Source organism: Fusarium venenatum, assembly GCF_020744135.1.
Source record: "Fusarium venenatum strain MPI-CAGE-CH-0201 chromosome Unknown EDB82scaffold_3, whole genome shotgun sequence".
Classification (NCBI taxonomy): Eukaryota; Fungi; Ascomycota; class Sordariomycetes; order Hypocreales; family Nectriaceae; genus Fusarium; species Fusarium venenatum.
In genome coordinates, this window is record NW_027072131.1 from 2,404,520 (window position 1) to 2,420,637 (window position 16,118).

A 16,118-nucleotide genomic window follows, 5' to 3' on the forward strand; every position below is an offset into this window, starting at 1 on the left:
ACATCATGAAATAGGAGTTTCGGTCGACAACGAACTCTATTCAGGCTCTAGGTGGAGCGGGATATAAAGAAATCTAATGTGTCCTCCCTGAGCTTTTAACCCTGTCTCTCGGAGGTGAAGAGCGCAAGACGATTCCCACGTCTCCTGCTGAGTAGAGGTCTTGTCTCTGGAAATGAGCTCGACATCGTACTTAGCATTTCCGAGAGCCACAACAAGCGCGGTATAACCTTTTAGTAACGCTGAAGTGTTGCCCTTTTCAAGACGGAAAGCCTGTGGGCTAATCTCAGGCATTTTAATATCCTTGACGACCATTCCGAAACTCTTTGCCCACATTTGGAGGTCTTCTGCCTAGCAAATATTAGTACATTTCCAAGTAATAGAACATTTTACTTCTTCGATAAATTACTTTAAAGAAGCAAGGGATAAGCAAAAATAAGACCAGGGGCGTAGTGTATACCAGATCTTGTAAAAGGGCCTCACATAGCAGCTCGCATGATTTAGGTAAGCCGTAAGTGAATAATCCGGTTCTCGTCTGGACATGATGAAGTGTCAAAACTTCAGTCGTTGCATCTTGCTGGAGTGCTTGTATGTGAGGGCTCAGAGGCACCATCCTATACAAAGGGATTGACATTCTCGGAAGGTACTTTCATTGCATAAGTTGTGTGCCGCCAAGAGAATGTTGAAGGACAACCAGTACAGGACCTACGGTATAGGTAGGTAGCCAGGAAAAGACACGGCTAAAGCAGAAGACTTTGGACAAAGCTACCTTAGGCAGCTATAATTACAAAGGGGATGCCTCAGGCTTCTCGGCAGATCAGATCGCCCGCGGAGGTTCCTTGATGCTTCCGTTGTGAATCCCTATCCGATCGTAAACCTGGTTCTAGGGCTGGCCGGGAAAAGAGACAACATGTACAGTATCATCCATGCTTGCCATCTTCCAAGTATGCACTCTTACGCTTCTTGGCGGGTCTATACAGGAGTCAACAAAGGATCTATCTGTTGTTGCGAGACACTCCTTTTTTTTCTATACACACGCCAGGCTTGGCCGAAGGTCGGAAAAGGCCAATCCAGCCCGGCCGTTACGTGACGGAACGTTTGCTTTACAGCACGCGATGACTGCATATGCCGCCGCTAGTTTCGAATTTAGTTAATTGGGATTAACTAGCAGTCACCGAGTCTCACTATCTAGGCCTCATGTTTGCGTGTTCCCTAGCTGCAAGCCCGTAATTAGTTGGCGGGGATTGTGCTTTGGGTAGGTGAGGCGAGTCGGGTCAAGTCAAGTCAAGCCAGGTCAAGTTGAGGCGAGCATGTATGAAAACAAAACGAGCCAGTTCTCAGGCTTTCTAATCCTAACTCTCAATGCAACATGGCACGGCTAAGTCTAGATCTCAGATGCCTGAAGATCACTTTAGTTCGATTTCTAGAAGCAATGTCAAAACGGTCTCTTAGTTACGGTAGTGTCGACAGCCTTGCCAGGTTTTCTCCAGGTTACTGACTTGAGTCCTATCAAGGATCAAACAGTGGTCACTGGAGGACGTTAGCCAAGTCTCGTTATAGCTCGCAAGCTTTTCCGAGTTTGTTAGAGTTGATAATTTACCATGGATGATTAGTTTAACATCATACGCGGAAATTAGATCGTGACCCACCCCTTGACCTAAGGAAATAGAAGCCAGAGATCGAGTCGTGGACTTGGCTCGGTAAGGATCTGGATGCTATTTTTTGGTGTGTTTTCATGGTGCCCTGTACTGACTCGCGAGTTCCGCATCCCCGAGCCTCCGCCTTAGCTCGAGAGTCCCTAAGTCTTGCACCAGCAAACGGCTTCGATGTCTTGGTCTCGAAAGTTACCACAAGTAGAAGACCTCACAGGCCATATCTTGTCATTGTAGTAGTTCAGGTGTGTCAGTTGTTGGTCGACGCCTTAGTCTTGCGCCCACCAGCATGACTAGCTAGGTAGGTATCTGCCTACAAATTGGAGATTTGATTAGGTGGTTTGCCTCAAAAAGATCAGTTATTATTAACATGACGTAGAATGTCTTGGTATGTAGAATACGGGAGTATGACCACGAAATTATAAAGTAGAAGACTGGTTACTAGAAAGATGCTGCGAATATCAGTTATGTCATTGAATGGGAGTTGCAGATATCTTGTCTCTTCTCACTATTTACACAGCTAATAAGTATAAGCCGATCTAATCACTTGGGACTTCCGTCGTCAGCAGAATTACCCGAGGTGCCAAACCGAGGGTGGATGAATCACGGCCCAAAGGGCTTGGCATTGGGAAAACTTCCTGAGCTTGACGATGGACGTAAACCAAATTCAGGATTGGACCGAAAGTTTCCACTAATCATTCCGCTTCTTGTCAGTGAAGCTTGCAATCCGTGCAAGTTCCCACATGTCTCTGCAACCCCCACAGACGATCTACGAAGCTAACAAGCTTCCATATCATTTCCACATTATGCCAAGCGTGCCAGAAGCAGGGCTGAATCGGTGGTTGGTAGCAGAGTCTGGCCTCGTCATCGGCTATCGAGCTTAATCCTTTTCTTTTTTACAGGGTCTCTTGTCCGTCTGTGCGGTCCGCTGCAACCGAGCTGTGCATACAGTAGCATTGTACTCCGTACTGTAGGTACCTTGCTGCTTGCTTAGCATGGAGGTATCCGCTGCGCATCCGCAATGCAATAGCAGTAGTTATTAGTACCGTATCCACAGTGCAGTGCAGCAGCAAGGAAAGCATGCCGGACCGACGAGACTTGTAGTTATACCTAAGCAGTTAGGATGTTATTCTTGATGAGCTGACGATGAATTGATCTTTACCTACTGCCTGTCTTGTCTGCCTACAGAAATGTTGATGGATGAAGTAGGATAATTTAGAGTTAAGCAAGCACGAGCGGGCCGTGCCCCTTCTGCAGTGTGCAGAGTGCAGGCAGTTAACAGGGCAAGTGCAGTCCATGGAGTATAGCAGGTGCTCACTGCAGCTCGGATTGTTAAACCCGGCCTATTCTCAGAGATGAGGAAGGTACATGCGAAACGACTTGGCCGGAAATTCGTATAGGCTTATATTATATCCGGGCTTTACTGTCACCCAACAGTGAAACTACCTAAGCATCAGGAAAACTCTCTTATGGGGCGTGACAAACACGAAGGATTTCAGAAAGACAAGATGCATTAGTCGATGTTTTTCTTTTGATCTGGGACCGTGTCAGCAATTCCCACATGCACACAGTCTCATCATATCAGGCCATCTCATATCATATCACATCACATCACATCACAAGCAAGATTATGCCTAGATACTTTTTAGGTAGATGAATGCCAAGGTTTGTTGGCAGTTCTAAATTTGTTGTTAAATAGTTTAGCCTAATATACAACGACCCATAGTACCCGCGTTTAGAATAGAATGTTCAGGGATATAAACGCCAGGACATGGAACTCGGATTGTCACATCCCACACCCAAAACCATTATCAATTCTGACTCAATATTGATTTGTTTTTATACAAATACTAGCAATTTAGTAGTCTATGGAGCAATAACTGATGGTGATGGCTATATCAGTAATGAGATAAGAGTCTTGGCATCGGAATGTTTACTGATTGGTATAGGGCATCGCACCATCTTGGCTACGTACCTCCTAGGTAGTACATATTTTGGATGTGTGATTAATGACCTAATAACAAATAGGTAGGTAGGTAGTAGATCTCGCCTCGGTAGCGAGTACGACCATGATGGGGCAAGGTGAGGGTTGCACAACATGCTTATAAAACCAACAGTTGGCTAGTTTTACGCAATCGTAAGTTTTACCAAGAAACGGCACACAAGAGTGAAAGTTTCCATTTGAGAGTCCTGCATACTAGTGAATAAATTCGACACATCATATTAGTAACAAAAACTAGCTCATGTTCCATAGTAAACAAGTTATGTAAGTTGCAGTTGAGTTCAAGCAGCCAAGGTCTCAGTGGAGAAAATCAACACATCTTGGCATCCAGGCCAACATGTTGTCGAGACAGCTTCTTTTCGGCAACATCCGTGATGCATACCAGTTATTCGTTCAATTGAGCGTTTTATATGTGGAGGTGCACACGACCTACACTTCGCACAAACCTTTGTTTGTACAAACACTGCTTATGGATACATTCATCCATCCAATAGTAGAATAATGGTGTGATATGCGACATCGGCATTTATTGAGCTGCATAAACAAGTGGTGGAGAGAACACGCGAACCAACTGTATCGCTTATCCTGATGTGATTGGGCGTTGTGTTCCCTCTTCTCGAGTTTGTTACGAAAATGCACGTAACGTATCGACACGACAGAGAACAACGCTGACGATTGAGAAGGTAGAGAGAGATGAATTTGGACCTATTACTTCTATTCTAAGACAACCTTTGCTACCACCTGCCTGGACCTATCTATACACTATGTTTCTCATCTGCGGTGTTTGTTACATGTCTCACTCACCTAACTCAGGCCTGGCTTCCATAACGATTAGGCACAATGTGTCTTTCGAGACATTACGATAGGAAGGCATGAGTTTAGATGGATTGTCGTAGAGGGTAGGCTGTGTGTGGGGTGAGGAGACAAACAGCCCGGCATTCCTAGGTAGTAGATTACTGTCTTTTAGTGCAAGCCTCCATATTTGTGTTATTTTCGGACTCCGTGGATCTTACATCATCTGGAGTCTAGACTACCTATTGGGTGACTTATTAGTGGCTGCAATTTGGAGGCTTCACCCTGCATATTCAGCTGGTCCTGCAAGCGCTTCTCGTGGTTATTGAACCCATCATTTGCATTAGAAAAGCCACGTATTTCCTCCCATCATGACCAGTACACTTTTGGTGTGTAATGTCATTCTTCCCGTCTGCTCTCGATTTACACCACTTGTCTCAAGGTGCTTTAAACAATAGACATATAAAAAGACAGAGCTTTGAGCTTTGAGCTTTGACAGGTGGAGTGTATTCATCTTGATCCAAACAGGGATGACCAATCACAGCACAATGATAGTAGTATCTCAGAGTTCATATCCATACCTATAGTACAGGTAAGTTTCATACCGTACCTACTAATGTATTGTTAACTATAAAGCTCTTCGCAGTCGATGGTTCTCGCCTTCAGCTCTTTGTTAAAAGAAAACGATCATGCGCTTCGTATGCCAAATATGGTAGGCACCGATGACAAGGATGCGCTCCTGTTCGCTACACAGCCTGGCAGCCAATGTACATGTCCATTCATTCGACGTTTGAATTCAGGGGGTGATGGCGGTAACAGCCAGCCATGGAGCCTGTTTGCTGAATTGAATTGAATTTGGGTAGGACGCTGATCGCCTGTGAACGAGTCTCCCTTTCTCAAGTTTTTGTATACGTACCAACTTTCATGATACTTATTTTCTCTCTCATTGATATTACATCTCGTACATTTCGGCAGTCTTTGTTTTGTAGGTCAAGGTGTCTCTGCTTAGTGCTTACATCCATCCATACCTTTCCTCTTTCAAGGAAGAAAAAGACCCGCCATCATCACGTCTCAGCCCAAATTTGGAGAAGTCAGGAAGCCTCAGCCACACTTCAAAGAGTCCAGACCTAACAATCAATTCGCATCTACGATTTATCACCACAAACTCTCTGACTACTCGCCTTCCTTTCAACGCATCGTATCTTTATAACCAGCGTCGCTGTGATTCATCAAATTGATATGCTCACTGGCTTCCTTACGTAGAGCGACAAAGCGTCATGGACGCGTCGGTAACCGACATCCGTCGCTCGAGCATTGAGAAGATGCCCATTCCTCCAACTCCGCCCTTTGACAGCCTTCCCGACGAGATCATCGAGCAGTGAGTAGTCCTCGGGCACCTCTACCAGCAGACTTGCTCCCATTATCTATCTGTCCTTGCGCATCGATAATCGATCAGAACATTGATTATCAAGGCACGACCCCGTATTCTATTATCATGTGCTAACGCTCGCGCCTCTCAACCAGGATACTCCAACTTGCCGATCCCAACGCTTTCGCGTCCCTCGTACTACTCAACCGTAAATGGAGAGCGGTTTCTCAGCGGGCTCATCTCTACCGTCACCAACTATCAACATGCCCTTCATACTCAGCGAGCCATCCCACACTCCCCCCATGCGAAGATGACAAACTTCCCGAACTACGCCGCCTATTTGCACGAGAAGTCAAGAGGAACCTTTTCGAGGCATATCTACGACCCAAAGAAACCACATTCAAACTTATCTCAACATCCATCAGTTCTTCGTCATGTCCGGGAGGCGAGGGTATGCAGTACAGCACCTCTCCCAAGGGGCACCATCTTTTGGCCTACAATTCTGGTAGGATTTACGTGATTGATCTAAGAGGGAACGGCCTCGAAGTGAAGAGGGAGTTCAAGATTCTTCGCCGGCCTGTCGCAGCATGTATCAACGATAAAGGCACTCTCTTGGCCGTTTTGTCCACTGAGATGCAGGTTGACCTTTACGACTTACAGCAGAGCCCACCCAAAAGAGCGCAGTCTATAATTCTCGACAACACTCCTCGCACAATTGCTCTATCACCATGCGGATCCGTTCTGGCGGCAGCGTATGAAGGAGGTATTGAGGTATCGTCCTTGAGACCTGAAGCCTTGTCTACTGATCGAAGAGCCGTGAAATGCGATGCCGTCGATGCTTTATCCTTTTCTTTTGACGGAACTCAAATCCTTGGGACAACAATTCATTCTGCGCCGCCCAGCACTGTCATTATCACGGCACCATACTACGATCCCGGCCCTCACATGTCTGAAGATAACTTGACCCCCCTATGGACAACATCAATTCTGTTTCCCAACACAAGCCGAGACTGCAGTCACGCTGTTCTGCTTCAGGACGGACATGAAGAGGAAGCGAGTTGGACTTTTACCTATGACCGGAGTTTCGAGACTTTCCGAGCCGTTCGAATCGACGATCTCAGGAATGGGACGACATACTTTACAGGACCAGTACCAAGTGCATCTTCACAAGCCAGCCTTATTCCATCTACGCTTCCAGCTACGACATATCGAGGTGACTTGGTGTCAGTCGGATTCCAAGGAAAGGAGGTCTGGATTTATGGCGTCCCAGAAGATTTGGATGCAGTCCCAGACAATCCATCCTCATCAAATGATAGCTCGTCGTCTGGCCTCGGACGGCAAAACAGTGACCGTAGTGGCAATTCACGACGGGCGTCTACTCGAGCAAGGGATACCGAAGGTGGCCGAGTGCCAAAATGGCAAATATTGTGCGACAAACTGAGGAACACCTTTGTTTCTGGCTTCAAAGCTGCAGAAGTCACAGACGTGAAGACAGTAAAATGGGTTGCGGATTACGGCAACTCTTCCACCCAAGAGCGACTGGTAATCACTGCAAGGGGAGTTGGGGCCCCGCGACTGGTTACCGAGGAGGAAGATATGGATTTTGTGGATGGGGGTCGGATTACACTCTTGGACTTTGACTACGGAACTTCCAATGGGGTCAAATCCGAGGTCACTATCGAAGTTGGTACTGATCACCCCGAGGTGTTGGAAGAAGAGCAACGTGACCTTGCGACAGAGGTCGCCATTGTTCGACGGAGGACCGTTGCTCAAAAGCGAGGTGGCCGTGGCGGGTCGTCTTTGCTTCGAGCTGCTACATCAGCTACACGGCCACCGCGTGTGACTCTTGATGTTCCAGAGGTGCCGAGTGCTCCACAAATGGTACAGAGTGCACACGATGATGATCATGATGATGATGACGACCCTCTACTTCCTCGGAGAATTGGGCTGCCTCCCGCCCAGCCCGCCAGTCGACGAGTAGTCGAGCCTGAAAGTCCTGCCGATGGTGAAGATGGGCCGACGATTGAGCAGATGGAGGCGTTGGATGCTCCGTATGCACATGCTAGCCCTCGCTCACAGACAACGCTCCGTCGTGCTGCGACTGCCGCCGCAGTGGATAGATCTCTGCATCCTCGAACAGCAGATGGTCGACGCATCGAGTATCGTCGTGCCGACGGCCGAAGAGAACATCCACACGAGAGTGATGCTGATAATTGGGTGCCTCCCCCACCACCTTATCAAAAAGATGACCCAGGGCCAGATTTGCCAGCTTTCATGCGTGGTCCGTCTGTTGCACCTATAGGACTTGGAGGTGCCTCCTCTCCAGCCCCTATTCCCGTACCCCCTATGCCAGCATTGTCAACTCAGACGACAAATGAGTTCTCTGGCAATACTCAATCTGCCGACTCTAAGAGTGGGAATCAGTCCCAGAGGCTACCTATCCATCCTACAGTGAGCGATTCGAATGCTGTCAGTCGGCCGCAAGCTCTTCAAACAGCCCAGGCGAACACGAACCCGTTACCCCCGCACGATAGGGATACTGATCTCTACGACGCAACCCCTCCTGCTTCCCCGCGACAGCCAGTGGTCCAATCCACAGGGGAGACTTCAGAGGCAAGAGTACGGCAGACATCAGTCTCGTCAGCTGTGTCGGCCATTACATCTACGTCCAGAGCTGTGGTTCCTCCTGCTGATTCTACAAACGAAGATGGTTCACCATCACCACTACACACGCCACTGCAAACAGACATCTCAGCTCATGACCACTTTGGCCCAGGCCCTCGAGTGCCGGCGGTCAATGCGGAGCCTGCGCAAGTGGCCGTATCTGTGACCCAACCTGGGGCTGACTTAGCGCCCAGAGTGAGGCGGCTGTCAAACACCCAAACATGGCCTCGGGTTACAGGCCCTGAATCTGACCCTATTGTCAACCCGGCAGATGGGTTCCCGTTCCCACTGTCAGCACCCGCTGAGCGACCCGTCCAAGATGAGTCCATATCAGGTCTCCCCCCTCTGCCCAGTTCAAGCCAGCTTGCGAGTTTGAGCAAAAGGGTCAGTCAGGGCAATCCTAGACGCTTTTCTGGAGGGTTCCAAGTTCCAAGACGGCCAGTCGGAAGTTTCGATGGCAGTGGATACATATCGAACTCCATGCCCGGCTCCATGTCAGCAGGCCCGTCAGGCTCTAGTCGTCTTGAACCTGATCAACCTCTTATTATTAGTACTCCTAGAGGTGTATCAGGTGCTTTTGACTTACCCAGCCGCCAAACATCTGGCCGGCGGAACGAAACACCTTTGCTGGCTCCTATCCCTCGGCATCCGCGCCCGGTTCCTGGGTCAAACCAGCGGCCGATGGTTGAGCGTCTTGAAACCATCTACAGCATCGCCTCCTCCCATGGAGGTAACCCACCGGTGCTGCCGCTGCCGCTGCCAAACCAGCAAGTGCCGGCGTGGCTAAATGCTCCTCCGATACCGGTGACAAGAACATCTCCCACAGTAAACCGCAGGCCAAGCCGCGCTGAGCGAAGTGCCGCTAAGAATATCATGGATGCTAAGAAACGGGGCTGGACAGCCAAACCCAAGAAGCAAAAGAAGAAGAAGAAGGCAGCAGATGCTGCAAGTAGTGCTGGGTGGACCGACATATCGATCGGTTCTGGGGAGAAAGAAAAGGAGAAGGACAAGGACAGGAAATGCATCGTCATGTAAGCAGAGCTGCATACACAAATTGGCTACATTGAATGAGGAGGAACAAGAGATAATAGCCAGATATTGGCGTCATAAAGGCAGGTTTTGGATCTTGATTACGCACACACATACCCAATCGTTACAGTCATTTTTTTCTTTTTCTTTTTATCTTTTTGTCTCCTTTATTCGCACACTGGCTCTCGTCGGCCTTTGTCTATTGACTCGCTACTTTGTTTACATTGTGTGATGGGCAGGCACAGCGTGTTTTATCATGGTTCGGGAAACATGGGAGTCAACAAAAACGGTGAACAGAACGTGCGATACTGCAGTTGGAGGAGATGTTAAGAAGGGTTATGATAATGGGAACCATTTGGCTTCGAGTTCATATTTGCTACTATATATCATCAAACATGCACACATCTTTTGGCCACGTTTTTTGTCACTGTTATTTTGTCTCATTACTTTTATGCACAGTCAGACAGACGAGATGAATAAATATTCGCATATCAATTCAAACTAGGATAAAGCTCTTTAAGCAGACAGGCAAATTCCAAGCATTAAAACAAAAGCAGTAGTTTGGGACTTTACAAAAACCCAGGGTATAAACAACAGCTACTCCATCCCATATATGCGACCACGACGCCAGAGCCAGTTCTAGCGTATCTAGATATTCATGTTGCCATGTGTACAAAACGAAAGGACCCCATCCTGCGCTGCAGATGGTGTTGTGTGTAATCTATATTGGGGAGATGAGGGAACTCTATATGGCTTAAAGGAAATTGTAAGAGTGAATGTGATATGGTTTAGATCCTGGGTGTTGTTCCAGGGACATAAGGCTTCCCTCTGCGCACAGCGCCGAGATCGGCTTCGTCCATAAGATCTGTAAAAGTCGTTGCTCGTGTTAACGGACGAGGCTTGACCATGGTGCTTGGATCTGCAAAGATGTCGATGTTCTCAGTGCTCGGCTCACGTTGGAGTTCAGGTTCAGACGGCTGACGGCTGTAGTACGACGACGCCTTCATAGCACGGATGGGCGGTAGGCGGACGTTTCCATGGCGGAGAGACTCCTCGTTATCCGGAGGGCTAGGCTGAGCATTGGGAGATGGGTTGGGAGAGTCGAAAGGGTTGGGAATTGAGATGCGGATACGAGGAGGGGGAGGATGTAAACGAGTGCTGGCATTGGAAACCTGGCGAGCAGGAACAGGTACTATGCTTGTCCGCTGGGTAGAAGGTGTCTTGAGGATGAAGTCGGCACGGTACGAGTTGGGTTGGCTAATGGGCTCAGAGATGATGTTTCCAAAGGAAACGTCACTGTTGAGACGTCGACCGTGGCCGTAGATGTGGCCGCCCTTTTCTGAACTTGCTGCCTCGCGCTTGTTTTGTCGGCGGACGTAGAGGAATATGACAATAGCGATGATAAGGAGGATAATGCAGCCTCCTACTACTCCACCAACAATGGATGTTGTAGCAGGACCTGAGTTGTCAGACTTGGACTCTTCATTCCCGTCACTGTCGGAGTCTGAGCTGTTGTCTGACCCAGCTCCGACTGCTTCTGTAGGCTCAGCACTCGCCGATGGTGCAGCACTGATTGAGATGGTCTCAACAGCCCCAGTAGCTGTAGTTATAGCACTGGGGACAGGGGTAGAGGTCTCGTTGGGAAGCTCAGCACCTTTTGGAATATCAGATTGGTCGTTGTCGATAACACACTGGTCGTCCTCGCATGAGTATCCAAAGGGACAGCACTTCTCGCCGCATTTCTCAAGATCAAGATTGAAGACTATTGTCTTGACGGGTGCATTTGGGAATTCTTTCTGGTCTTGACCTCGGATATCGCAGGTGATGGGTTGGATGACGTTGCAGGTTTGACCTTCTGGACAGCATACTGCTGTCGTCTTGCCGGCGAGGAGTCGACACGAGTTGCCCTTGGGACAGCAAAAGTTGGCAATGTCGCTATTGCATGAAGTCTGATCGGCATCGCAAGTATCTTCACGAGCGAAGATGCGAGTAGCTGGTAGAGCGGAGGTTGTGGAGGCGCAGATAGCTGTGATGAGTAGAACCCGTAAGGGTGTAGGAAGTCGAGCCAAAATCATATTTGGCCTGTTGGTTATGCAAGTGGTTGTTGGTTGTTGTTATTGCAGTAGTTGCAGTTGATGTTGCAGTGGGTATCAGTATTGTTGTTGGTTCGAGAGTGTGTAAGTGATGCTATAGCATGCAGAGTGAGAGAAAAAAAAGATGGGGGTAGTGATGATGGGTTTGTCAAGTCAAACACAACCGGCGCGTATGACAAAGATAAAGTGATGAAACAGCTGAACAAGCGTTTATGTTTGATTGTTTGGTAGAGTAGACGAAAGTGAAGAACTAGAACAGTAAATACAGACGAAGGACAAGAAGGCAAAAGAGTAAAAGAGGGAGAACAACGGCAGACAAAGGCAGGTCAGAGACCAGAAACCAGACCAGACCATGAGGTCACTTCATCTCACCACAATGAATAGTCTTTTCTTTTCCTTGCCGCCTTGTCCGTCGGGACCATCTCGACCCATTCAACCACGATATTTCAGGCTCGACTGCCGCATTAGAGGCTGTTGGGCGGTTGGATACAGATGCTGGGAGCCAGTCACCGAGAGTGCCCGGGGCCTATCGCCCGACACGCGCTGGGACGAGGCTATACCCATAGAACGAACTATTAGAAAGGAAACAAGTACAAGATGGGTCCATCGTTGCCAGATGTTTGAAGATAGTGTTGCCATGGTTGAAATAATTGGCCTTAGTGAAGCCAAATGCTGTGGTTGGTTGGAGTCTCAGAAGTTGTTAAGCGCGCGGCGAGACAAGTCGCTGATTGGTTTGGATTCAATTACTGACCGCTAAAGGCCAGTAGATTTCTAGCGGTGGGGGACCCCTGTCTCGGGCGCTGTAATTAATAGCCAAGCGCTGAAGATGGGCGCGTAGTTTTCTAGACTTGGGTCAAGATCCAATCATATAATGATGATGAATGACTAAACGAATACAGTAGGTACATTGGAGGATTAATAGTAGCCTTCTCGAAATATACGACAGTTAATAGACTCAGGCCATGACTCAATCAATAGGTTGAGTGTAGCCCAATGTCGATTCCCTTGCTTCAGCCCAGTCCATGATACTTTGCCAGTCATAGCATGAATGACTCTTTGCGTTGCCCAAAAAGAACTGCGATCCATCCGTGTCCAAAAATACGTGCATAGCAGCAGGACTAAGATCCGGACGACATTGAAGACTCTGCCGGATATGGTTCATGCAGTGATAGAGGTGATCCATTGCAGCAGCATCAAAGGAACTCTCCATATTCATTCCCTTGCCATGTCTCTTTTTCATATGACCTCCTCCGTAATAGTCCTTGTCGATGTGTCTTCGCACCATGTTTAGACAATGCAGATTGTGAAACACGTCGAGGGCGCCATAGTATTTACCAGTGACTGGATGTTTGTCTGTTGATGTGAACGACAGGGCTGGGTTGCTTGCTATCTCTTCATCACTGATAGCAGGATATTGGTAGCGGAGGAGCTTCTTCCACGCTGCGTCGATTGCTGGACTTGGAGTACCAAAATATTGAGGTAGCGAAGGATCCATCTCTCGGTAGACTTGGTGACTGGTTGTATTGTAGCGCAGCAAGTCATCAAAGTTGGTTGTCTTGAGCTTCAGCGGTACTGGTTCATTCGAAACTAATATAGCAATTAATCAACGGCCCGACTTAACATTATGAGACACATACCGAAATCTGCAGGATATTTGTTGCTTCCGCACCTCTCAAGCATATCTCGAGTTCCATACCAAGTCCCTGATATCACAGTAACCCAGACGACATTTGATATTATCACTAGCATGATTAGCAATGTCTTTGAGCATAGTTCTTTGCGGCTGCTCTTCCGTGGTTGCTCTGATATAAGCCCGATATTGGCCTCGTTGTAATTATCACCATCATTGTCGTCGCTGCTGGTTCGGCCTATTCTTGGATCTTGACTATATGCCATTATTGCATAGGAATATTTTGAATTGAATAATAAATCTTTTGAGCATGGCTAAATCTACCTAGAATGTATATATAAGAGGGACGTTGCCGTTTCATCCGATATAGGGCGCCGTTGACGTCGTCTTTAACTTTAACATATGGACAAGATTATATAGGTACTGTAGAGAGTTGATTGTATACATCAAGTTCAACCGTCTTATTATAAATTACAAATTGCCCTAAAACAACACTATGCGAAGAGAAATGTCATGTTAGACGAGCCTCGTGTGTAAAAGAGAATAAGACGAGAGAATAGATATGTCGTTCAATTACAGAGTTGATATTGATGACGATGGTGCTTGTTTAATTTGTCACCCGGATCCAAGTTATTACAGCCAGGCTAACTAAGACACTCACTCAACAACAACAACTACTACTACGTCAAGAGCTATCTATGTCCGTCTAAAGCCATTTCTTCAACAGCTGTCTCTGATCTAGCTAATCTTAGTTGTGGGCTGCCTCTTTGTCTTTCTTCTACTGACGTGTAATGAAGCAATCTATGATGAACTGTTGGAATTATCACGTGTAAAAAGGCAAAGTTTGAACAACATATTCTGAAACTAAGGTCGAGAATACAAAGACCAATCAATGAATCAATGCCCCTAGCCTTTCCATGTCACGATAACAAAGAACCAATGCGTTGTCTTGTCCAGCATTTCCTTGTCTCCATACTAGAACTCGAATGACTCACTGGTTATAGACCCTATATTCACTGTATTATGCTTTTCTCGTTTTATTCCCGTAGCCTGTCTACCCATGTCACTTTGTAGTTTGTCTGTCCGATCATCCACGTCCCTTGTATTTTTATTCGCTAAAAATTCATCCCTGTTGAGTGGCTTTGGGCCGTCGTCTCCTCCCTCTCGCAGAAATGCATCTCGCAAATCCCAGATCCCTTCTAGACCAAGTTAGACCTCGGCAGAGGCAAAACTGAGTCCACGTCTGATGATACCTGCGATAATATGTATGCCAAAAATTGCTGGAAAAATCTGCCCAGAGGTTGAGGGGGCGTGTAAGTCACCAGAGCCAATTACTTTACGCACTGTCCTAAAGCCCTGAAATCGCCAACAGAAGCGTATTCGCTTTTTCGCCTTCCTCTCTGTCTCTTTTCCTTTTGGCTGCTTGTACGCAGTTCTCAGGGATGAATTAACGAGAGTGGACTACGTGTTTCTTTCTCGATTTGTTCCGTCGCTGCGCTGCTGTGTTGGTTCCTCTCTGTGTTTCTCGTTATAATGCACTGCAACAGCAGCGTTAGGCATGACGGGACAACATGACGGCCCAAGACTGAGAAGCTGCATGTGTTGGACTCTGTTAAACGAAGTGAGGCTTTTCTGTAGATGGCTCATAGGTTCACATAGATAACGAAATTGTTTCCTCATCGTATACTGAATTGTACTCGCACTGCATTTACATTTGCATGGTATAGCATAACATTGCATACGGCAATGCTCTCTTTGCATCCGCTACAAGGGGAAATGAAGAAGGCCTCAATTCAAAAGCACGTGTGTATTGCTTAATTCATTGCGGTACCTGTAAAAAACACCTGCATTATACTGCAGTGCGTCCGAGTCCGCATCTCGTAATCCCCCTCAATCATACCCTCCTCGACGCATCCCCCACAGAACAAAGATGCACCATCTCCTCTTCCCCGGCTCTTTTGTGGTGTGATTATGCTGACTTGCCAGGGAACAAGGATCTCACAAGTAAGCACAGAACAAAAAGAACCATCGAATGTGGCCAGTATCATCTCATCAGAGCGAGGCATTAATTCCTATTCTAGCCGTGCCTCTCGGTCTTGGAATTCCCTTTTAGGAGACTTGCAGTCCGACCTCAAAAAGCTCCTAACGCTACATTTGTGCGGTGTGATGTTACTCATCAGATTATCTATCCCATCTCATCATTTCCAATGAGGGAATAACTAAATGCAGAAGTATCATCACATTTCTCTCACAGTAGGGAATGCCAAATGTAGCAGCAATATGCATTGTTTCATTGTTGACCTTGATCTTAGCAAGGTATTGGATATCGTATACCACCCTCTTCGTGAAACATCCTGTCTGGGAGCTAGCCCATGTCCAGCTTCCCAGAGCCTCTCTTTTCGTATCATCATCATCCCATCCTACATGGCGTCCATTTCCTGCCATGCGCCATGTCTCTCCCTATACCATTGCCCGCTTGGTATCGTGATAAAAACAAAAAAACAGCAACGAATGTTTCCGAGTCTCAAATTACTCGGCCTTTCACATCCAATAGACTAACATATAACACGGTATCCTGCTGCCGCCCCATTTGTTCCTGCATATGGTCATGACTCTTTCTCATGCTTCTTCTCCGCCCGCTAATCATCCAATGTATGTCCGTAACGCCTCATCCCCCCCCCAATCAAACTGTATTCAAATGTGTCGAGATGAGTGGTGCGTCCAAGTGTCGCTCTTTGTACTCCACTTCCATCTCAAAACGCCTTGCGGCTTCCTCTAGTAACCCATCCCAGTAGGTATCATTGTATATGAAGTGAATAATAATAAAAGTAAAGAAAGAAAGAAACGTATCTGCCCTTTCGGGACAACAGACAAGAAAATGAATGGTGAA

At 47.3% G+C, this 16,118-nt stretch overlaps 4 protein-coding genes across 4 annotated transcripts; 1 reads left to right on the plus strand and 3 right to left on the minus strand.

Annotated features, from left to right (window-relative positions):
* Positions 1-36: 36 nt before the first annotated feature.
* On the minus strand, positions 37-540 carry EDB82DRAFT_526594 (uncharacterized protein; the record flags this gene model as incomplete). Its single annotated transcript, XM_065609159.1, has 2 exons — positions 37-348; positions 481-540. The coding sequence occupies 2 exons, from the start codon at positions 538-540 to the stop codon at positions 37-39; spliced, it is 372 nt and encodes a 123-aa protein (XP_065463879.1).
* A 5,180-nt stretch (positions 541-5,720) lies between these two features.
* On the plus strand, positions 5,721-9,511 carry EDB82DRAFT_431076 (uncharacterized protein; the record flags this gene model as incomplete). The annotated part of the gene is made up of 2 exons (XM_025727026.1): positions 5,721-5,821; positions 5,968-9,511. The coding sequence occupies 2 exons, from the start codon at positions 5,721-5,723 to the stop codon at positions 9,509-9,511; spliced, it is 3,645 nt and encodes a 1,214-aa protein (XP_025581534.1).
* A 504-nt stretch (positions 9,512-10,015) lies between these two features.
* Positions 10,016-11,765, minus strand: EDB82DRAFT_226150 (uncharacterized protein). Its single transcript, XM_025727027.2, has one exon. It carries the CDS (start codon positions 11,578-11,580, stop codon positions 10,294-10,296), a length of 1,287 nt encoding a protein of 428 aa, XP_025581535.1. The 5' UTR covers positions 11,581-11,765; the 3' UTR covers positions 10,016-10,293.
* A 709-nt stretch (positions 11,766-12,474) lies between these two features.
* Positions 12,475-13,522, minus strand: EDB82DRAFT_576839 (uncharacterized protein). Its single transcript, XM_025727028.2, has 2 exons — positions 13,236-13,522; positions 12,475-13,185 (listed from the first exon to the last, which is right to left on the minus strand). Exons 1-2 carry the CDS (start codon positions 13,492-13,494, stop codon positions 12,566-12,568), a joined length of 879 nt encoding a protein of 292 aa, XP_025581536.1. The 5' UTR covers positions 13,495-13,522; the 3' UTR covers positions 12,475-12,565.
* Between the last annotated feature and the right edge of the window lie 2,596 nt (positions 13,523-16,118).

Excerpts from the sequence above, each read along its gene's own strand:
- EDB82DRAFT_226150 (XM_025727027.2), bottom strand. The coding sequence starts at position 11,580 with ATGATTTTGGCTCGACTTCCTACACCCTTACGGGTTCTACTCATCACA.
- EDB82DRAFT_576839 (XM_025727028.2), bottom strand. The coding sequence starts at position 13,494 with ATGGCATATAGTCAAGATCCAAGAATAGGCCGAACCAGCAGCGACGAC. Across the intron at positions 13,186-13,235 it reads CAAATATCCTGCAGATTTCG|TTTCGAATGAACCAGTACCG; the intron begins GTATGTGTCTCA and ends TTGCTATATTAG.